The 24,345-nt window shown below is 40.7% G+C and overlaps 1 protein-coding gene across 1 annotated transcript in view; it reads left to right on the forward strand.

The window, feature by feature from the left end:
* Nucleotides 1–22,241, forward strand: part of LOC114552880 (cGMP-inhibited 3',5'-cyclic phosphodiesterase A-like) — a 61,806-nt gene extending 39,565 nt beyond the window's left edge. Inside the window, exons 2-15 of the mRNA XM_028573976.1 lie at nucleotides 6,151–6,396; nucleotides 10,475–10,620; nucleotides 10,728–10,846; nucleotides 11,218–11,461; nucleotides 11,747–11,823; nucleotides 12,069–12,265; nucleotides 13,152–13,289; nucleotides 13,616–13,727; nucleotides 14,583–14,690; nucleotides 15,845–16,044; nucleotides 16,276–16,479; nucleotides 16,733–16,894; nucleotides 20,326–20,593; nucleotides 21,550–22,241. Coding sequence (XP_028429777.1) covers nucleotides 6,151–6,396; nucleotides 10,475–10,620; nucleotides 10,728–10,846; nucleotides 11,218–11,461; nucleotides 11,747–11,823; nucleotides 12,069–12,265; nucleotides 13,152–13,289; nucleotides 13,616–13,727; nucleotides 14,583–14,690; nucleotides 15,845–16,044; nucleotides 16,276–16,479; nucleotides 16,733–16,894; nucleotides 20,326–20,593; nucleotides 21,550–21,860 — 2,532 coding nt within the window. The 3' untranslated portion in view covers nucleotides 21,861–22,241. The remainder of the gene's footprint in view (nucleotides 1–6,150; nucleotides 6,397–10,474; nucleotides 10,621–10,727; nucleotides 10,847–11,217; nucleotides 11,462–11,746; nucleotides 11,824–12,068; nucleotides 12,266–13,151; nucleotides 13,290–13,615; nucleotides 13,728–14,582; nucleotides 14,691–15,844; nucleotides 16,045–16,275; nucleotides 16,480–16,732; nucleotides 16,895–20,325; nucleotides 20,594–21,549) is intronic.
* Nucleotides 22,242–24,345: the final 2,104 nt, after the last annotated feature.

Here is a 24,345-nt window from a genome sequence, read left to right on the forward strand (position 1 = left end):
GGATATACGGACCATCCCCCTCTTATACACATTGGTCAACTCTTGCAGAGTTTCTCCTAAAAAAAAAGTTTGTCAAATTTGCAGGTTGTGCAAATACTCGCACTCATCTTAAAAAATGGTCACAAAATGTGAGAATTTGGTCGCAGTCTGGAGCCCTGATTGCAATTTTTCAGCTGGACGATCCCCTTTTTAATTCTGCTTCCTCGCAGCCAGTCACTAACATTATGGCAGCTATTTCCACCCATTACTTACTATAAATATTACCACAAATAACATTATAACATGTTTTTTCTAGGGCTGGGTAACGATTAAAAGTTTTAATTGCGATTAATCGCATGATTTCCCTGATTAATCGCGATTAATCGCGTTGTTATACGCAAAATCCAATAATGAATTCAAAAGTAGTGTATAGCTCAATTTTATTTTAAATGTTCTGCCATATGAATGAAAGTACCATAACATTTGTTCTGCAAACACTTAACATCAGCATTTTGTTTATACAGTAGCAGATACATAAAATATTTTGTCTAAATCCACGTTTATCTATACTTCTCCCACACGCTGCATCTAACGTAGTCTGCCAACGCGTTTCGTTGAATGATTTGCTGGTATCAATTGTGTGTATTGGATTTAGGTGATATTTCAGAATGGAAGTACTCTGAATAAGAAAATTCAACTTTGCAGTGGTTACAAATAACTTTGGTTCTGTCTACTGCGCCGTCTGGAAGAACTTTAAAATGAAAATGGCCATGTAAAAGTTCTGTACCCTTCTCCATGTTTGTTGGTTTGTTTATCCGCCAATTCTTTTCTTTTCCAGTTGCTGTAAGCGCGGCAGCAGTCAGCAACAGACTTTTAAAAAATAAAAGCCTGTGAGCAACAGACTTTTACAATAATAAAAGAAATAATAAAAACAGAAAGTTGGCATCCTGTTGGAATCATCTCTGCGTCTACCTGTTAAATTTAAGTTTGACACTTGCCTTGCTGCCAAGGTTTGGTTAATGAACTAATGAGGGAAATAGCTGGCTCTTTTTGGCTTGCTAAATGTTTGACTTTCCTCACATGTCACATTATTTAGTCTCTATGCCTTTTTCTAGCAGTGTTATGTCATGTGCTACTAATGCTGGCCAAGGTTTTATACAAAGCAACATTGTTTTGGTTTTGGCTTTATCCAGTGAATCCAGATGACTCAAATAATGAACTAAAAGTACTGCTAAAAGATGCATTATGCAGCTAAGTCAAGTGTTGATTTTCAGTGGTATCAGCAGTGCTAGCGTCACCTTCACATAACTGGGAGTCAATTGATTCAATGTCAGTATAATAATATAACAGGTATTGTTATAGACAAGATGCTGCATGTTGAACAGGTCACACACATGATCTCTGCTAATGTAGGACAGAGTATTTGAATTGTCATAAGCACGCAATGTAAAGTCATTACAGATAACTGGTTAAACAATAAAATCAGAAAAATCAAAGTTCATTCATAAAAAAAAGGTCATCAATGACTAGTTTTCCCCATAAATATGGTTTGACTTTTCCCACCAAGGCTCCCAGACTTTAAAAGTAAAAATCAAATAGTTGAAAACTGTCTTCATATTATACTCACCACTTATGTGTTATTGTTTTAGATTTAATATTTAACCATCCACATTTTTTTTCATACTGGACATGCAGCTCCAGCTTTAGTCAACAGCAAACCTACCATCTTAATAGACTTTTAATGAATCAATATGTACCTCAGTTTCCTGATGCAGAAAGCCCTGTTCTGATAATGCACACATTTCTCGCTACTTGGTTGTCATGCATTACCTGCTATCACAGGAAATACTGGACAAGTAGTGGGCGTAGTATAACTGTGGCCAACTGAGCCCCGAACAACAATTTTATGGTCCATAGTCGATTCACTTTGATCTTTGTCCCAAAGTAACCTAGCAACCAAGTATTTTCAATACAACTGATTTCAGTGTACTGCAGGTCTTCTCATCCCTGAACCACTGGTGAACATTTGCAATTGGCAGATGCAGAATCAGGGGCGGGTGAGAGGACAGAGGGAGGTCCATGAAGCAGCAGAGAAGAGGAGAGCTGAGGAGAGGGCGAGGAAGTGTTTGTGGACTACATTATTGAAATGTCACTTGCTTTGGATTGAGACTCTTAGGACTGTGACATTTGAAGTAGGGTTAAAGGAAGGAAAGAGAGCTTAAAGCTGTCATATCATATCAGAGTCTAGATAGCAAGATCAGGATTGAGCGGTTGTGTTCAAAGTGAACACGAATGATGCAGAGAAGGCACTCAGCAAGTATCATGGGACGCCATCAGGACAATACACATCATCCTAAACAGGTTCAGTATTGGCTTAACTTGTGTCTCCCCCCTTCATTCTGGGTGTATGTGCTGTATGTACACATGCTCTTTATCTTTGTGTCTGTGTGTGCACATGTTTGCAGGGAATGGAAAGCCATTTAATCAGTAATGATAAGATGGTTTAAATAGGACAACTTGAAGCAATGTCTAAATTAAGCTTCTTGAGTTTTTAGGTCAATTACGCATGTGAGAGCCTGGTGTTCGTGAGCAGGAGACTGGAGCCACTGTTGAGAGATTCATTGTCACTCTTGTTCTTAGATGGGTGCTATTTGTTGAACAGCATGTCCTATAAGGGTGGATGTGTTCTAGATAGGCTATGTGTTATCTCACACCAATACAATGGTCGGCATAGTTTCATTATCTTCAACTCAAAGTTGACGAATAATTGCATCTATTCTATTGATTTTGTATTATCACCACTTTTGCACATTATGAATACAAGAGGTTAGAGAGGTAGATGTATTGCAAAATGACCAACAAATTGTAGTCTCTGGTGTTCATACATCTTGTGCAGCTCAGAAAACACATCTCAGCTAGGCTGTGCTCCCTCCAAAACACATACTTACTTCATCATTATTACCAAATCAATAGATACATTTGATAATGATTAATAGACTTGCAACTCTGAGGCGCTCCTGCTTTGCAATCCTGCAATTGTTTGCAATTCTGCAATCATCCTCTTGTATCCAGAACCTGAACTTGGCCTCATGCTCTGTTGGCTACTACTAGTTCATCATTCATTTCTTAAAGCAGAGAGAGGTGTGAAGGCTTTCTACATATTTTGCTCTTTTCTCTACTGTTGGTGTGATAGTACAGAAACAATGGGCAGCTCCCCACTGTAGTGCTGTATTTACAGTTGTAAGTTACACTGTGGAGGAGTTCAGCTGGCCTGCTCGAGTGAGTTGTTCTCTTTTTCACTTGACTGGCCATGGCCTGCCTGTGGACTCAGCTCCTCTCTCTCTCTCTCTCTGTCTATCACTCTTTTTCTTTCTATCTCGCTCTCTCTCTCTATCTCTCTATCTATCGTTCTTTATCTCTCTCTCTGCTTTCACCATCTGCCTTTATGCCCGATCTGCCTACATAACTGTCTCTCAGGAGAGGGCTGGAGAATGTGGGGATGAGAGGGAAAACTGAAATAGTGGGAAATAGCAGATATGAGAATAGGGGAAATAGAAAACTGGAGGAAAGATAATTGCAAGAGAGAGAGAGAGAGAGAGGAAGAGGGGGGTATAGTGTACATTCCCATGATAAAAGCATAGATATACATCTGCGTTTAAAGAGAATAGTCCCATAGTGTGCATGCTTCAGACATGATGAAATCAAAACTTAGCATTTTTAATTAAGCGTCTTTAAGTGAGGTTACTTTGTTTGTGCATGTGCGCGATCAAATGTTAAGGTAATTCAAAAGAGAACAATATTATTAAGGGGATTTCCAGTGATGAAGGATTGTTTTCACTGCTACTTTCATACTTTTCTTGGCCAAAAAACAATATAATGCAATCTCATTCAATTAAATAGTCCAGCAGTAAATGTTATAAAGCTGTTTTTGTTGATGCCATATCAGACATACATTGACTCTATATCATGGTCCTTTTGTAATGTATGAATTTTTAAGGTGTGACTACATATTGTATGTATCCATCTAAATGCCCAACCGTACTCTGAATGGATATTGGGTTACCTTTTAGATTTTGATGATGTTATGTGGCTTTGACTAGTGATCCAAATCAGTAGTTCTGTTCTTAGGAGCTTAGTGTACACAGATCTTATTTTACTTATCTGTGTTCATCATCATAGACCAGTGTTTAATATTGTCTTCTGTTACAGTGCACTGCATTTGTTGAGGGATTATGGCCCATCGTTCTGTACGCAGCATGTTCTGTACTCTAAAAGCCTAACAGAGTGATCCCAAGGGGCAATTCTGGTACATGCATGCCTCTGTGTGTGTGTGTGTGTGTGTGTGTGTGTGTGTGTGTAAACTCATATGCGTGTGTGTGTGTGTGTGTGTGTGTGTGTGTGTGTGTGCCCACTGTTGATATTTACTCATTGACTATTGCTCCGCCTCCTGTGGGCCTTTATGCTGGGAGGAATCGATAACCTTCTCCCTTGCCCTGCCTCTTCACCGTGTCTCTACCAGAACGGTGCTCTGTAGCACTCCATCAGCCCAAATGCTCATGCATGTTTCAGTAAATGCACTTCCAAATGTACACATATACTGTATGCTTGTTCTTTGTTTCTTTTTTTTTATGCATAAATATCAGAATTCTAACAGAGAAAAGTGCCATAAAAACAGCTGCACACACACACACACACACACACACACACACACACACACACACACACACACACACACACACACACACACACACACACACATTCAAGCTCCCTCTATCTCACTCTCTCCCTGACATTAGCGGAACAGAGACCATTACTGTCAGGTAATGGGTGAATGTCACAATAGCAGGATGTCATAAAGCTCTGGAGTGCTCTAATGGGTTTTGTTCAGGTTGAGGTGACACATGCACACTTGCACATGCACACATACAGACACACGCTCTTCCAGGAAACTATCTCCCTATGTGCTTGATGCATTTACTCATCACATCACAGCCCCGAGCTCTGACATGTTTGAAGAGCTAATACAATCTGTTTAAGGAAGGAAATTATTAGAATCATCTGTCACTTTTGTTTGAAAACAGAGGGATGGTTCTGCTGTTGTTACCTTTTATGTTTCCCCCTTTACTCCACCTGCACATCTTTATCTTTTTCTATCTAAGATTACGCTCTACCAGGGACAAATATATGTGTGTGAGGTAGAGAAAAGTGATAGCGTGAGTTAACTGAGGACCCAAATAGAGTAGAATAAAAAAAGTAAACTCCCAAGCTTAGGATATGAGAAACCACTGAATGAAATCACAAGCGAAGTGAATAAGTTAGGCACAGATACAAGCAGAGTGGAAAAGCAGAGGTTGCTGCCAGTTTCCAAACCTAGTTGCCTCGGGAGGCAGGCAGATGGAAGAGTGAAAGCTTATGGATGGAGTGATAATGTGAGCTCATTTGCTTCATGTGTTGGCACAGTAGGGGAGAGAAGGATGCAGGAGGAGAGCATGAGTGGAAGACGAGAAAACATCAGGGCCAGTTTGATTGTCTTGATCCACCCACTAAAGCAATCTGCCATTGTTCCATGTGTGTAAGTGCGTGCGTGCGTGTGGATACATGTGTTTTGGAGTGTTTGGAAATTGATTATAAGCTGAAGAGGAGCTGATGTTGACATTAACGGTTGAATCCATTACTGAAACCTAACATGGTTGACCTTTGCCTTTGGGCTTATTAGTCAATATGATGAATCAGTGGCAGCTACATATAGGCGGGGGGAAGAGGCAGGATGTTTGAGAGTAAGGTGTGTTATTACCTCCGCCAAGGTAGTTGTGTTTTCGGTGAGGTTTGTCTTTTTGTTAAATTTTGGTTAACGTTACTGTTTGGTACGGTCTGTTCTCTCCGAGTGCCCTTCTACTTCTTTGTAGGAATATTGTAGAAAGTCTAATGTTTTTATGGCTATGATATTTTTAATACTGTATAAACACACACACACACACACACACACACACACACACACACACAGTAGGCTACATGTGCTGTCTCCAGTACACACACACACACAAACAAACATGTTCTCTTTCTCTCTCAGGTATAGAGATAAAGAAGCTGTGTGCGTCATCATCATTGCATTACACCAGTTAAGATGAACAAAGAGTGATTATCTCATTCTCTATCTCTTCCCTTCTTCAGTCTTCAGGCACCAGTGTGGTAGTGGACATCGCGGTGATGGGTGAAGCCCACGGGCTGATTTCAGACCTGCTGGCAGACCCCTCGCTGCCCCCTAACACCTGCAGCTCTCTGAAGGCTGTCAGCAACCTCCTCAGCACCCAGATCAGCCTCCAGCCGCTCCACCGGCCTCGCGTCCCTGCAGACACACATACCTGCTCTGACTCCGAGGAGGGGCCGGAAAAAACAGAGAGACTGGCCATTCCAAAGGTAAATGTTTGTCAATTTCAGTAATTGTGCTTAATAACATCTATAGTCTGTTGTACACAGAGCTAGTCCTGACCTCCCTGGGGCCCTAAGCAAAATCTGCTAAGGGGCCTACCTGACCTGTGAGCAATGTAAACCATTTGCCATTGCCACATAGTCACACCTGACACCCCAGTGTATTACACTTCTATACACTTATAAGTTTAATACTATAATTATTGATCAACTGTATCAGCCCCATTCAAACTGGCTCCCCCAGATTTTATTGTATACATTTGTAAATGTAAAGGTCCCATGGCATGAAAATTTCACTTTATGAGGTTTTTTAACATTATTATGAGTTCCCCTAGCCTGCTCGTGGTCCCCCAGTGGCTAGAAATGGTGATAGGCCAAGCCCTGGGTATCCTGCTCTGACTTGGAAAAAATGAAAGCTCAGATGGGCCGATCTGGAATCTTCCCTTTATGACGTCATAAGGGGAAAGGTTACCCCCCCTTTCTCTGCTTTGCCCGCCCAGAGAATTTGGCCCGCCCATGAGAAAGATGGAGACATCATGGCTTGCATACGAGCGAAACATGGCAGTTGGTCAAGGCCACACACCCACCCTCTATCTTGCCCCCATCTCTCCTCCTCAATAGCATTTAAAGCTACAGACACAGAAATGGCACATCCTAAGGAAAGCTCATTGTGGGACTGGCTCGTAGTGGCTATAATTCTGCACCAAGGCTGAATTTCAGGATTTCAGATACAGTATTAGGGGACCACTAAGGCCTGTATAAAAGCATCCAAAAAGCAGCATGTCATAGGACCTTTAAAATACTACTTATACTATGGCTTATGAATACTGCATCCATATTGCCCAGTATGCCCAGCTAATTACCATTTTAAATTCAGTATTTATCAATAGTCTATTTCATGCCTTTGCTTTCCATCTTGCATTAGTCCAGAGTTGTACACCTACTAAAACCTTGGCTGAGGGACTAGATAATCATTGGCTTGCTTTAAAAGCATGTACGCCTCTGAACAGTGCCATCACACCCATATATTGTCTGGAGTGGTCCCCATAGAGGTTGCTGCTGAAAAAGCGTGAATTTCATTTCTTGCACCAGCATGTAAATGTTATATTTTCCAAACTGCAGTTTTTAAACACTGTGGCCGATTATCAAGCGTAATAATTAGTTGTACTTCACTCTCACTTTTGTCAGGCACAGCATCACAGAACACAGCCCTGGAAGTGGCTGCAAGCAAGCAAGACAGCCAGACCAATAGATGCACTGCCCAGCTAGATTAGCAACATAGACATACTAGAGAGAGATGCACTGTTAGCTAGCACATCAACTTAACATTACTGTTATTTGCTGACAAGTGCTTAGTTCGCTTAAGCATCGGGTCGGCTCTGGTTGGACAGAGCTGATTAATACAGATAGAAAAATCAACACCTGGGTCACTTGTAGCAGTGGTCCTCAACCTGAGGGTCCGGAACCCCCAAATGATCCCCAGATAAATGTGATGCGTCAAGGTGAATAAAAAGATTAAAAACAAACAAGAAATTATTTTTGCTTTTTTTCTTCTTGTGAAATATACCGTACCTTTACCTACCCAGGCCTCTAGATTGTTCACATTAAACAATACAAGAAGTAGAAATAGCTTTTTGGTTGAACTGCCTCTACTCAGCTCAACACATTGACCACAACCTGTGGTGTGGGTCACAATTAGATATCTCTTAATTTTGAAAGCGTACTCCACGGCTTTAACATTGCACTACTATGACTTTTTTTTTTTTTTTTTTTTTTTTTTTTTTTTTAAAGATAAAAATTATTGCAGCAGAACCAGAGGTATTGTCTTTTTTAGTCCACACGTTCTCCTTCCTTGTCAAAACCTGGCGCCTACATTACCCATAATACACCTCAAACGCCAACAGTTCTGTCGGAAATTCAGGTGTTCTAAAAGCGGCCTCGTTTCTCAAGCAGAAATGATGAGCAGACTACTGGTCTGGTATGCTGTCTCTTACACACACTCATGTGCGTATGCCCCGGCGTACCTCTTCCTGCAGTCATCATCCCCATTTCCTCCATCACTGCTGGCGTAGTGTGGGGCTCTAACATAGCTAACAATGACGCACAGGGTTCCAGAGGGCTTTTAATGTTTTACAAGGCCAGTGTTTTAAAATGTATGCGTGCACTTAAGGAGGCAAGAAAACTAAATAAAGCGTATGATACAATGCCAGATACCCTACCAAGAAAGTGACAAGCAGCTTTAACACTGCCTGAGTGCACTCAAATGCTCGACCCATGTAGTGAAACTCAATGAGATTCTGTCTCATTTTAGCTCATTGGGGATTTGTGAGTCTGCATGAAGCAATGGGTTAAAGTTGGTGATTCAGCTCACTTGCGCTGCTGCCCTGTTGTATGGCTCCGAACTAAGGACAGAATTAGCAGTTACATAAATGCAATAGAAAATGTTGATGACTGAGGTGCATTTGTTACTTTGGCCCTTGAGTTAGCTTAACAGGACAGCAAAACACTTTTTGTTTCATTTCGTGTTAAAAGCTGGGAAACAATTTGGCTTTTACTTGTCTTTTCCCCACGGTTTAAATCCAGCAGTTCTGGCTATCTGTCAAGTTTATAGCAGCTTTCAGACATTGAACCACACTTGTGGTGCACAGATTTGTCTTTATTATACTTCATATTCACAGCCACACATTTTTTAAAGCATACCATAGTGGTTTATATTTATGTAACTATTGTATGGAAATAAAGCAACAGAGACTTTATGAAATCCATCACAGCCAACATCATGCCAACTTATATTATTGTCAGCTACATTATTGCATAATAATGCAGTGTAGATGTTTCAGATTTGCACTTAAAGTTGCATTACCACACAGCAATATAATTCACAATAGAAAAAGCAGACAGGATGTTCACAGTGATTAATACTTCAAATTCCTCTGTCCTTCTTTCACACACTTTCATTCACTTTAGGTTAAGTATACCGCAAAGTGTGTGTGTGTGTGTGCGCCTATGTGTGCCTGTGTGTGTCTAAGAAGTGAACAGACGAGGGATGGACATGATTTTCTTCAGTACTATTTGATCCTCTGCTGCCCTCTATAGTTCAGTGTGTGTGTGTGTGTGTGTGTGTGTGTGTGTGTGTGTGTGTGTGTGTGTGTGTGTGTGTGTGTGTGTGTGTGTGTGTGTGTGTGTGAGAGAGGGGGGAGAGAGAGAGAGAGAGAGAGAGAGAGAGAGAGAGAAATACACCAACTGTACAAAAATACAAACTGACAAATAACGGAGTTTAGCTCATGGCTTTACAACAAAATTAAAATTACAACATTAGATAGACTGACACCACAGGGGAAACAAGTGTGACTCCTTTTCTACTTACCATGCTGTCTCCCATATGCTTTAAAAAATAGCAATGGGCTGGAAGAACAAATATGGCATCCTTCTAGTTTGATGTCTTGACCCTTTGATAGAGGAGAACAGTTTATTTGTGGGAACATTTAGCTCTGTTTATTGCTTAAAACATGTGCGTGGGGTACTGGATCTGCCTTTCTTTTCTTGGTGTTCTGTTTTGTCTTTAGCTGTGGGAACTGTGTTTGCCTTTTTGATTGTTTAAAAAAAACTTTTTCATGGTCATAGAGTAAATGTGACCGGATAATTACAAGCAAGACAATCAAATACAAAGGTGATATACTGTATATCAGAATGTAGTCACACATTTAATAATATATACAATATTTGTTCTATCCTTACAAATACTATTAAACTGTTGCAAAGCATCCTACTGGGACACACCATTGTGATATTTGTGAATTATAAAAAAGTGAAGGATTATCAATAGTTCTAATGACTACAATAAATGTTGCTGTCTATGAAGAAATTTGACCAGATGTGAAAAGAGCCAGCAAGGCCATATCTTTGTAGTTTCCAAAATGATGCAACTGTTAGTAGCTTTCAAAGAAAGTCCCCTCACTTTTGAGATTCCAGTGCCCAAGTACACTAATTGTGTCCGACCTGCCTCATCCACCCCACTGAAGTTTCTGTGAGTGTGTAAACATGTTCTTTTTTATCTGCATTACAGCGTTTAAGACAGAGTCTGCCCCCAGGATTGCTTCGGAGAATATCATCAACTTGGACCACGACCACCTCAGCTACGGGGTTGCCTACCATTGAGCCAGGCCCTGTACGCCGAGACCGCTCAGCCAGCATTAAACACAACACAGACAGGTAATTCTCACTCACTCATATCGCAGTACAATCATGGAGCATGACAGTAACTTTGAACAGTAACAGTGATGTTTTTTTTTTTATTTGTTTTTTTTACTTTAAATCAGTGAATCATGGAACAACTCAGTGATGATGACCATTTCAAAGAGTCGCTCCATGTCTGTCTCCTGTGCTGCCTCGGTCATCTCCAACCACCTCTACAGCAAACCACTGGGAAGACCAGTGTGTGTGTGTGTGTGTGTGTGTGTGTGTGTGTGTTTGTTTGTGCGTGTGCGTGTGCATGTGCATGTACAAATACGTACTTAACACACTGAGAACAAGTTTAGTATGTTGAGTAGGTTAAAGACGGGTAAAAGATGTTTACACTAGATTTTTTTAAATGAAAAAATACTTTTCTCAGCTTGACTATTCACTGCACATAGCAAATTTGTCAAATTTGGGATTTTTCTATTCACTGATGTAAATAAAATTGATGGGACTTAAAACTCAGCAAAAAAACCAACATGACTTATATGACTCATGATAGATACATACTAGTATCAAGAGCAAATTATGTAAAGACTGAAACATTAGAGTCTGTATCGCTCTTTTTTTCAGGTTTCCCCCCCTCAAACGTATCACCTCTGGGCTCTCCTTGCTCATCTCCTCCAGTCCAGGGCACACCTGTCTCAAGCCCTACCATCAAGACATGTTCAGTGCAGCTTCCTGAGCTGGCTGGGCCCCTGACAGAGCGGACCTCTGGCTCTGTGGCCCCCAAGAGCCAACACAGAGCCTTAACCCACAGCATGAGCGCCCCGAGCTCCACCACCCCTCACTGGCGGCCTCCATCACTCTGCGGCAGGTAACGTGATTGCACAGAAGATTAATTCTCCTGTTCCATTTTGATGAGCAATTATAAACATGGCACATTCAAATTCACTAATATTGTAATGAGGCTTCAAAAGCATCTGTGTCTGTTTGTGTGTATGAATGTCCACTGGTGTGTAAATCAAGGAAATGAGTCATGTCATTAGTCTACGCTGGGAGGACAAGAGCTGTTTCAGTTATCAGATGAGCGACAATGATCAGGATGGAATAGCATGTATCCTCTGAATGTGTCGGTGTTTCTCTGCTCTCTTTCCATCAGCTGTGGTAAGCCGTTCAACAATCGATTAAACCACGGGGTAGAATCTGTCAACAAAGGGGACAGAATACCCCATCCAGGTAAACAGCAGAGTACAGCCTATGGCAGCAGCCTATGATTATAATCTAATAGAAAAATCTTCCACAATTCAACCAGATTGATAATTATTGTTCTTGATAGACTATTCTTCTAGCTTTATTTTCTAGGTTGATATTTGATTCACTCATACTGACCTTCTCCACAACTGCCCTCATTGTAACTTTGTATAACAACCAACATGGTTACATTATGCTGCACACGTGTAACATGTGTAATGTCTTCTCAGATGAGCGTGCCGTAGCTTCTTCAGACTATGACAGCACCTACGACAGCACCTATGAGACCAACCACAGTGACAGCAGCGACTTTGCACAGAATGAAGAAGAGGGAGAGGGAGGCAAGAAACTGCCTGAAGCAAGGGAAGGTTGCAGGGAGTATCTGGCACAGGGCATCGTTCTTCACCCACTCCTGCCATCACCAGAGGTAGGCTATCAGAGAGGCTTAATTTGGTATTGGCGGAACAAAAGGTCATCTTTTATGTGCTTTAAAGTTCTTCAATTCACTCCAAAGACAATAAGAAGATGAGAGGAATAAAGAAGATGGATCATTTCTTTCAATGAGGTTTAATTTTTTACAATCATTTTACCATTATTTACTGTCATGAGTTAGCAGTGCCCATTCAAAACCTTCCTGTTCCTAATGGGAATCGGTATCGCTGCTTGTCGCTTTCTTGAGAACCGCTCATCCAAAAAACTTCACACTCGACACTGCACTTCCTTGGGTCCTGAGCAATGCACCTAGCAATGCTAAAGTATTCCCATCATTTGCTAACAGCTAGCTATTTGGGACCAGGCTATGTCCGGAACAAAACACATTCTGAAAGTTACAGTGCTGATGCTTGAAATGTTTGAGTTTGCTACAATGCATCTCAGGTCTTCATCTGTTCTTGCATCTACTGTAGTGAGCGATGCAGAGCGAGCTTTACCCACCATGCCCTTTGGCGGTGTAACAGCTGTACACTACCCAATACACTAAACAATGTGTAACACACTATTAATAAATATGTCCAGTAGATGCTGCTTGTACTCGACAGTGCACTTTCTTGGGTGCTCGGCAATACACCCGCCAAATGTGAAGTCGGATGAATGGTTGTAGAGAAAATTGAAAGATCGAGAGACAGAGACAGACATTTTAGTTAGATATACTGCTCTATAAACAACGTCATTTATTTTATTGTATATACAGGGAGAACTGCGAAATTTGCCTGTCGATCAAAACTGTGGTGACTGAAAAGTTATTTTACTGTATTTGCAAGTACTTATCTGTATCTTTCTGACCTCTCCTCTGTTCCCCTACCTTTACTTGACAGGACAAGCCAATCTTGGCCGAAGAGCCTCTGGTGATGCCAGCACTGGAGCCTTTGATGAGTCAACTCAACAACTGGAACTTTCCCATTTTCAGTCTGGTGGAGAAGACCCATGGCAAGGCAGGCTGCATCCTCAGTCAGGTAAACACTAATTAGTGAGGAAATGTTGAAAACTCACCTGACATTTATTTAATGAAAACACATCAATATTGATTCAATTAAAAGGAACTCGTATTGACGTAAATGTTCACATGTATGTAATCAGCAGCTTAATGTGGGAGTGATGTTAGCTATCAGTGCAGGCAGTGGGAAGAATTAGCATTTTAGGCTTACAACAACAACACTAGACTATGAAAGCAAAAATCTGTGATATATGCAGTGTGAGTGAATGACAAGTGACTTTACCCAACTATGCATCTGAACTTCTCCAAAGATTCGCAGTATGTTTCTCTCGTGTTATATCCCAGGTTTCCTATAAGCTCTTTGAGGACACGGGTCTATTTGAGACCTTCAGAATTCCTGTGCAAGAGTTCATGAACTACTTCCATGCTTTGGAGAACGGATACAGGGTCATCCCTTGTAAGTAGAAGATCTCCATGTTTATTAAATTGTTCCATTGAATTATTGATATCCATCATTACCTTTATCTGCCACAAGGGGGATGTATCACATCGTCCTAGTAATAAAACACTACTGACAGGGCTACTTTCTGCTTCAGTAATTTATGGCATGCTCTTATTGTTCACAGTTGGCAGGGATATCAAGTTTCCTCTTGGTGATTGATATCAGAAGATAATCATATCTAATTAACTACAGTGTTTATGTCAATTCATATGGAAACTGAAGATGTCAGGAAACTTCTGAATCTCTTTAAATGATTTTTCAGCATCTAAAATCCTTAAGGAATTTGAATGACAGTATGTGACAGAAGTAAGAACACTTAGTAGTAGTGTTTTTGATACATGATCTGTACATTTTAAAATATACATGTCTAAAGTTTCATACTGTAGTTTTTGTCACCAGTTTTAGCACAGTGTCAGGGGGACACACTACTCTATGTCTATGTCTGGACTGCTCTCCCGCAGACAGATGAGATAACAAGTGAACAGCCTCTTTTCCTGTACATTTACTGTAACTGAATACATTGCCTAGTCCTGTGCCAGATGTCAAAATAGGATCATTGTCTCTTGTCCATTTTGTGTTGAATATATGCCAACATGGAACTTTCCCATAAAATAGACCCATGTTAAAAGGCATAAGACCATTATTCAGCAATGTACAAATTTCTTGTCTAAACGAGGCTTTAGTGATTGTTTTTTTCTTCAGTTTAATGGTGTTACACTTCAGAATGTTTAAAACTGCTCCAGCTGGGATTTCATCAAATCTTACTCCCCTCTACTGGTGTGAATTAGCATTGTATTTTACTCTCCCCAGATCACAACCGGATCCATGCCACTGATGTGCTACATGCTGTTTGGTACCTCACCACTCAACCTGTACCAGGCCTGCCCACCCTGCTGACTGAGAATGGGATACACACCGGTAAGGACGTTTAAAGGTGCACTATGAGTTCCTGCATGGTTTCAGCACGATTTCATTTTTGTCTCAAATCATTGGCATCTCTCCTTGACCCGCTAGCTGCCTGCCCCCTGAATACACTGTGAAAAAGCCCGGTCTCGGGTGATTGGCTGGAACGAGGTTTGTTGTATTTTGGTGCACAGCCTGTGCTTCTAGTGTTTGTTTGACATTTACGACCCCTGTGTTGTCTCCCGAGACTGGGCTTTTTCACTGTGTATTCAAGGGGCAGACAGCTAGCGGATCAAGGAGAGATGCCTATAATTTGAGACAAAAATGAAATTATGCTGAAACCATGCAGGAACTCAAAGTGCACCTTTAATACATACAGTCGTTCCTTAAGACCAACCTGCAAGAATGATCCCTCTTACCCATATTCTGGGCAATTGAAATCTCTTTTCTGTTTCCGATGTAGACTCTAGCAGTGGCATTTTGATTGGTTGGAGTTGTGTAAATCATGGATGTATTAGTTGTCAATCACTGTTCTCAAACAAACCACCCTCGGTGCACCCCTGTGGCTTAGGGATTAAGATGCTGACCATGAATTCAATTTATTCAAATCTGGCCAGGAACCTTTGTTGCCCATCTCTCTCACTCATTTCCTGTCATCCCTCTATATTATCATCTGATAAAGTGATAAATGACCCCAAAAACAATTATAAAAATAGAAGAACAAATCAACCTCATGTGGTTCGAATTTGTTAGTATTCTCGGCTCCTATCTCAGTGGTGTGATAACGCTTGTGTCTGGATCGAACATGAAATACACATTCACAGAGGTAGGCTTTTTAAACAAACAAAAACTGAGTTACAAAACATACACACATTGTAGCATGACAGACAGACAGACAGACAGACAGACAGACAGACAGACAAGTGGGTAAAAGTGCATTCACAAACAGAGGAGTAGTAATCACACAATGACAGCTGACCTTACAGTCAACAACATCCTGGGGACAGATAATGTAGAGTAGGTAAAATTAGTCAAAATGCTGAAAGGTTCTTCCTTTATAAAGAGTCTAATAGCACCACGTTTTACATCAACTAATGAGGTGGCAGCATTTGAGCAAAGAGCACCATCAGTGACTGGGACCGTGAGCTGTGTTTTCTTTTCACCTGTAGACTCAGAGAATGGCATCACGCCTGGCGCCACAGGCTTCCTGATGTCCAAGATGAACTCTGTGATGGAGGACAGCTATGGCTCCCTGGCTGGCCTTATCCCCGGCCTGGAGCTCATGGCGCTGTATGTAGCTGCTGCCATGCATGACTATGACCATCCTGGAAGAACCAATGCCTTTCTAGTAGCTACCAGTGCACCACAGGTAAAGGCGTAAGTGCGGCTGTGTGCAGCATATACAATGTGTGCTAATTGGAACACCAAAAAAACAATACAACAACCTAGGGGGAATATGCAACAAAAAACACTTATAATTCACCACAGCTCAAAACAGTTTAAAATTACCACAGTGTAAGTGCAAACCAACAACCCAAAGACCAATAAGCTCAACAAGGATCTTACAAATTTACTTTCTCTTGTTGGTCTTCCACTGTAGGCTCTTCTGTACAATGACCGCTCAGTCTTGGAAAATCACCATGCAGCTTCAGCGTGGAACCTCTTCATGTCTCGACCTGAGTATAACTTCCTGGCTAACCTTGAACATGTGGAGTTCAAGCGCTTCCGCTTCCTCGTCATTGAAGCAATCCTAGCCACCGACCTCAAAAAGCACTTTGACTTCCTTGCAGAGTTTAATGCAAAGGTAAAAATCTGTGAAATAAACTGTAAAACAAAAAAGGTACCATCCATCATCCAGCTGCAATTATTGTTGTGAATCTTTTCTCAGCTCCAGCTTAAATAATCTCTTCAATTCCTGTAATAAAAACGGTCCTCCTGGGTTTCCTCCCTCTCCCAGATTGTCCTAGACAGAAGCTGACAACCAATCAGTGGGGAAAAATGTATAATCTATAACTGTGTTTGTTTTCACACAAACCTTCCTATGCACATTTCCCGAGGTGGGTGATGAAGGGGTGTCCGGTATTGATTGGACCAATGAAAACGACCGATTGCTGGTGTGCCAGATGTGCATCAAGCTGGCTGATGTCAATGGACCACTGAAGTGTAAAGAGCTGCACCTGCAGTGGACAGAAGGGATCGTCAACGAGTTCTACGAACAAGTAACGTTATGCTCATAAATCTCCTTCAAAATCTCACTTTCAAAATGATTAGCATTTATTAACATTAGCATCTCACACATAGATAAATGGAAACCAAGTACATTAAGTGCTGAATAATATTATAAGAAAAATGTGCAAAAACTGTTGCTCACAAAAAATATTAGTGTAAAAAAACTGAACAACAGAAAATAGAAATATACAGACAAAAATACAGAAATATACAGAAATGTACACACAAGCATACAAAATAATGTTGTATTACTGTACATTACATTACATTACGTACATTACATCCACTTGACAGTTAAATAACAATATATTTCTTAAGTTTGCTAATATTAGCTAACATTAATAGCCACCATAAGCTATTGGTCATACCAGAACAAGTAATGCTTTGGCTGAATTAAAAAACATGTTTTATTTTCTATGAATTTAACATTTCATTTGTAAGAGAAAAATGTGTCATATCATCTTTCAAAACGTTACATAGTCTAAAGCCACTAAACACTTAAAAGTTGTTTAAAAAAAACAACATCTTTAGGTATTATTTTAAAAGACTTAACAGTCATGAACTCAACTAATCTGCCTCATCAGGACTGTGTGGGTGTGGTTTGATCAGATTTGATTGACAGTGACCAAACAACCACAAACTGTCATGATATTCTAAAAAATGTATTAAAATGCTAATAAGCATAAAGATGTAATTGTAATGTTCAACTGCATAACAGCACCTCTGCAGGTGATAGTGATATTTTTTCCTGCTCAAGCACCCTTCAACAACTGGATGTTCCCTCTGAACAGATATAGAAATGTAAAAAAAAAATCTTGCCTAGCTCATGAATTTGTTAGAGACTACTGTAGATGGACGCCTGGCAACAAATCCTGCTCTTAACTAAAATGCCTCTGATTGGTCAGTTCAGCTAGTGCTGAGCAAGTCGATGAAGATAACTTCTGATTAGAGATAACCCTGCCTAGCAACGACATGTTGTTAGTAGAATAGCACTAATTTGAGACTTTTGAGCCCTAATTGAAGCTTTTTGAGGCGGTGCAACAATGAAAGCAAAGGTGGAAAGATTTCCCACTGGTACTCACCATCAGCATTTATTTTATTTATTTAGTCTTTTTTTATTTAATGAAGTGAACTTGTGTACCAAGGATATTTAAACACTGTGTAGCTGCTAGAAACCTAATCACAGCTGTGCTGATTACTGAGGAAAAATCTGTGTCTGTTTAGCATTCTCCTCTCAAACCTTGTGTTAGATTCTCAAAACAGCTTTGAGAAATATGTATGCCCTTTGAGTGGGAGCATCGGGAGAAGGGGGGGGGGGGGGAGACAGATGACCTATATGAGTCATCAACAGCGTTCATTCACAGTCACACAGAAGAAGATCACAGGGATGGAACTGACACACACACACACACACACACACACACACACACACACACACAATCCCTCATATTAATTTACATTATGTTCTGCAAGGCAGCACTTTAATATTCAACCATTGGCCATTTGTGGTTATGATAAACAATTCCCTTTCCTCTCCCCTTTTACTATACATATACACACACACACACCTATCACATGAACCACTAATGCAGTGCATATAGGTTTCAGGTTGCCATAGCAATGGGAGCCCTTGCCCCTCTGTCCTCCTGCTGAATTGCCTTAAAAGCCCTGCCATCAGAAAACAAACACAAAAGCTCAACACATGACTGTCACAGTATCAGATATGGCAACATAGACCACAGCCACATCATGGCCATGTTTATTATCAAGAAATGTGAAAATAATGGAACATATCCCTAAATGAAGGTTCCTCTGTTGGGACAAATACTGTTGAAAAAATTAATTCATACTTATCAATTTTTTAATTTATTTTCCATGGGGAACAATGCATTTTGCTGGAACATGCAGTGAACAGGTGTGTTTTGAAGGTTACTATAGATATGTCTTCTTGTGTGAGAGATAAACAGGGCCACCAAGAATAAAATCAGCAGAATAAATGAGATTCCACTGCCAGATTGATAGTCTGTCTTTGTGGGCACAAAACAGGAAAATGGAAAAGGAATGAATGACGAATACCGCAAGGACGAGGTAGGAACAGCATGGCTTCACTTTGGCTCGTCTTTATCCGGCCTGCATTTACAGCAGAACCATTGATGTTAAATAGCTTGTTTGCCTATTTTGATGCATTTTAAATCTGATTAAAATTGAGTTTTGTGCATGTAAGCTAACATTACTGAGATTTAACTTATGATACCCTCAGCAACAAGGAACAAACTGGTAAAATGTCAAAAAAGACAATCAAAATTGTTTCATTTCTTTGCGGTTAATGTTGTGAAATGGGAAAATGAGCTAGTGAAAACTTGAAAAGTCCCATCGGTGTGGGCATGATATGTGCATGTAATATTTTGGATAATTACTTTAAGCCCCACAGCTGAGTATGGTCAATTATAATTCACATGGTTGTGGGAATATAGTGTAAAGTACACCCTCCATTGTCATGTCAGAAGATGAAACAATATTTTCATTTTTTTGTGCTCTGCACTTACCGTTGTTTATTATGTCATTCGTGTTTAGTTTCAGCACAGCAGCACCTAGGTGTTGTCTGTGTGCCAGACACTGTGGATTTGATGCGTTCCGTAACTATTTTTCTCTCTGCGACCTGCAGAAACAACAGCGTCTCTGTGTTCCAAGACCTCCTGATTTACAAATTAAGCCCTGCTTGGTACCTTGTGGGACCTTGTGACAGTCTTATTTATATGGTTGATACCTACAGATCAACCATTGTTTGAATAGATGTTTTTCTATTTGTAGTCTTCTTGACCTACTTACCAAGCGGTAGTGTATCTGGGACTTTCTGTGCTTGCCAGTGAATCAGTTTAGCTGTACAGAATATCTGAATTTATAAACAGCTTGAGTGGTGTAGGGTTTACCTAGATGTGAAAGCCTGAGAAAGGATAAAAATGTTAAATATCAGTATATTTGGTTTATCATTTACAGTCATTTACATTAATGTAGTGCTTTTATAAAGTTACAAATTAAACAATAACTGCAATCAGAAATACAAACAAAACAAACATGAAAAGCAGAAAGAAACATTCATTTACAAAGAAAAGGGAAAACCACAAAATGGCCATGGTGCAACAACACAGCCAGAACACACACATGAAATATTCACAAAAACCTCTTATGTACAGAACTGTAAAGCCTGTCAATTAGCTTTTTTTTTATGAATTCAGTTGCATATGATTTATGCTTTTTGAAGGTAATTATGCCTTATGTTTTATTTTGTAAATGGTACTTTGAATATGCAGTCCAGTAACAAAGTAAACAGGAAGGACTATTTTTCAAAACACGTATCAGGTCTGCAGTGGGTAAAAGTAATGTTTTATCTGTTTTCTTTGCCTTGTCTGTTCCCTTCTAGGGTGATGAAGAAGCAAGCCTGGGCCTTCCCATCAGCCCGTTCATGGACCGCTCCGCTCCACAGCTGGCTAAACTACAGGAGTCCTTCATCACTCACATTGTGGGACCTCTGTGCTCCTCCTACAACTCTGCTGCTCTTATGCCGGGACGCTGGGTTGACCTGGCTGAGGGAGAGACAGAGCCAGAGGAAACGAAGGAGGGACAAGATACAGAAGAGGAAGAGGAGGATACGGTGGATGAGGACGCATCAACAGGTTCTGGCACCTCCCGTATGTCAACCTCTTAATAATTAATGTTGCAGAAAATATCTCACAACTTTCATTTTTTCAATAGAAATACATTAATTTGCTTTTTTCCTGAGGTATAGATGAAAAGATTTACACAACTCATATCTGTCTGTGATAATATGAAGCAGAAACCAGGAGACGCTTAGCTAAGCTTAGCATAGTGTAATGACTGGAAACAGGGAAACGGCTAGCCTAGTCTCGCATTAAGGCTGTTTTACAGTTGTGTTTTACAGAACTCTCGCCGTAGCCTATGTAAGTGGCCTGATGTTTATACTGGTGCGCTGGTGTGTGCGTCGAGCCGGCATGTGTGTGTGTAGGGAGTGGGTGATAGAGCAATGGAAAAGTGAGAGAGTGACTGCGATTAGCTTTGGAGAGAGTACTGACTTTAGAGTCATAGTGAGAAAAACAAAGTGTCCCCTGTTCTTTCTGACCACGGTGGGAAATCTGGAGCAGGAAAAGTTCACCCTCTCCTTGATTTCACGTTGTTTATGGAGAAGGAGAACCAGGAAATGAGCTGGGGAAAATGCAACGCTACCAAGCCACAGCCAAGAGACGTGCGTCGCTGCGACGTGTAGCTACATTTTTCGAGAGGTGCGCGTCAGGCTACCGGTCTAGGGGTCTGCGGGGGTCTGTGGGGCTACGTCGTCGATTTTATGCTAGAAACTATAAAATGGCCTTTAGATTAATGAGATTAAAGGGCTTCAGAGGTGCTGCTGGTGGATTTTTTAAACTTTGGAAAGAGTCAATCTTGCTGTTTCACCTTGTTTACACTCTTGATGCTAAGCTATAATAACCATCTCCTGGCTGTAGCTTCATATTTTAATGTACATACATTATAGTGTATCAGTTCATCATCTTTAATCTAACTCTTGGCAAGAAAGCAAGGTCATGGCCAGCCTTCCCAGGATTGTGTCTAACTGTTGACTTGTATCTGACAGAGCGACAAGAAACCAAAAAGGTGAGCAGGAGGAAAGTATTTTGCCAGATAACACAGCATATTCTGGAAAACCATGACATGTGGAAAAGAGTCATCGCTGCGGAAGCCCAGGAGGAGGCTCGGAAAGAGGACTGCATCAGCAGCCCCACCGATCCAATCACAGCCATTCATGAGGAAGAGGAGGAACAAGCAAGCAAAGAGGAAGAGTTGACTGAATGCCTTGATGAAACGGAAGAGGTGCTGGCTTTAGAGGAAGAAGAAATGATTCCACAATCAGAGACTTCAGGGGGAAAAGAGGAGGAACCAGAGTGAAATTCTGAACTTTGACCTCCTCTTAAAACCAGGAATCTGAAAATGTCTAAAATGTTTTGTTTCTTTCCTAACTAAACTCTTGATATGGTAGCCAGCACATCACTTCGACACAACACTGTAGAAGATGTTTTGGGTAATATGTGCCTAACAAAAACTGGATTTGAGGAGAGGAATGATGCATGCCCAGTTCATCTGACGAGGGGAGAGAGGTGAGATAAGCAAAAGAGGAAGTGACTGAGGAGTAGAAGAAGAAAAAAAAAAATGATTGGGACTGTACTTGTTTTTGCTGTAGTGTTTGTTTTAGTCTGGATCTGCTGCCCTGCCCTCACCCAGGCTGCCCATCCTGCACTACGGGCCAACCACGCTGATTCACAGATTCACTCCACCAGTGAGTAATACACTGTCACGAGCCCCTCCCCCCCCTTCTCCTCCATCCCCCAACCTTCTTATTGCTCCCGTTCTATCCGCACACTGTGGAGCCACCCAGCTTGTTGATGATGTGCAACAAGTCCCTTTTCCTTGAAGACAATGGGATGAAAGCCAGGGAAAAAGCTGTGTCCACTGAGGCTCAGCCGTGTGGATTTCAGAGGGAGATGGAAAAATGGGCCAGTTGTAGTACATTGTGTTTACAGACGTATACACACACACACACACACACACACACACACACACACACACACACACACACACACACACAATCCTACTGTAGAAACACATTCCATACTCAGATAGGAAGTTTCACAAAGAACCCTGTTGCTCAAAAAGCTTTATTCTCGCTCAAGGAAAAACATACAAAACAAGGTTTTGTTCTTTTTAAACAATGTTTGTCTGCATGTTTTCTCCCGTTCTTTTGTTACTCAAAGTCAGCCTAGCATACCCACACGTTTCCAGGCCACACAACTCAGGAAGGCAAAAACCCGTAGAGAAAAAGAAACAAAAAGGACTTGCAGTTTTTTTGTCGTTTTATTTGCGAATGCTTTAAGATTTTCTTTCTCTGCTGTTTGCGATGATGTACTGATGTCCACTGAGACATGTGGTTTCCTTTGCGAATCACAAAAGAACCACAAGGGAAACAAGGTTATTGATCACATTATACTGTATATCACAATTCTATTTAATTTGTCTGATCTCTCAGTGGCAGCCTCCCGTTGGACCCTATGACCCTAATCACATTCAGACTAACTTACAAGACACAAAACTAGCTAATAAGGTAATGTGTTTTGTTAAGAAAATATATTTTCCACAGGTTATGCCACTTCCCAACTTGTACAGAAACGTGCTCAGTAATGACTGAGCACGATTGAATTAGTGAATTAATAATTAATTATTTCTTCTTTGCAATATCATCTATAGCTTGGTATGTAGGCCAAATGTTTCAGAAAGTAAAGTAATCCAGTAAGCCATAGTGGCCCAGGCCAGAGCTGACTCACAGCTCCAAATCACCCAACAGGATTTGCGTCAATAAGATAATCCACTCCCTGGGGAGCCTAATGCCATCCAGGGGGTGCTGTGTACCCACAAGACACTATCTGCAAGTCTCGATCAGACCCAAATTATTCATTTGTTACTTGTTGCACAAAAGACAAAGAAAGTAATGTGGGACAAATAACATTGGCCATTTCTCATCCATGGAACCACGTTTACTTAAAAAAACAAACAGGGGGTTCATTTATTAAGTTCATCAAAGTAAAAGTGCAAGCCTCATACTGTCAGGGTTTTCTTTACCTACACTGAGGAAATCCAAATATTTTGTATTATGTTAAAAAAAGAAGGCAGAATGAGAGATATAAGAATTTTAAATGATACAGACAAAAGCTGTCATTGTGGATGATGTCTGAGTTCTGCATGGTTTCCTTTTAAAGTGCTCATATTATGCTTTTGGGCATTTTCCCTTTCCTTTATTGTGTTATATATCTTTTTTTGTGCATGTAATAGGCTTCCAAAGTGAAAAAGCCCAAAGTCTTAGGCTTACCATCTCCAACAGAAAACACTGTTCACAAACTGCTCCAAACAACTCTATTGTAGTCCAGCCTTTACTTCTGTGACGAACATGCGTCAATTTGTAACACATGTTATAATGCTCGCCTAGCTGCTAGCGTGGCACACCCTCATACTCTGCTTGTGATTAGCTAGCAGTGCTTACCTAGGTACTGTGCATGTGCGACTCCCAACAAAGATGGAACAGAAGTGAGATGCCTCACTCTGTAGCTGAAACAGAGAGCTCAACACACAGGGTGAAAAGAGGAGCTGCAGCAATGTGCAATACAACAAAAATATGGTGTTTTTTGAAAATTAAACCATGTAAACCTATTCTGATATAACCTCTAAATACAATTATGAACTTGAAAATGAGCATAATATGAGCACTTTAAAGTAGCATATGTTGGCCAAAAGTGCAATAGAGTAAGAGGAAGTTCAATTGAAATCTGATTATAGGTCAGCAGACCTCTGGATTTCTTTCTCCACTTAGCAGTCTATAATGATG

This window comes from Perca flavescens, chromosome 3 (assembly GCF_004354835.1).
Source record: "Perca flavescens isolate YP-PL-M2 chromosome 3, PFLA_1.0, whole genome shotgun sequence".
Taxonomy (NCBI): Eukaryota; Metazoa; Chordata; class Actinopteri; order Perciformes; family Percidae; genus Perca; species Perca flavescens.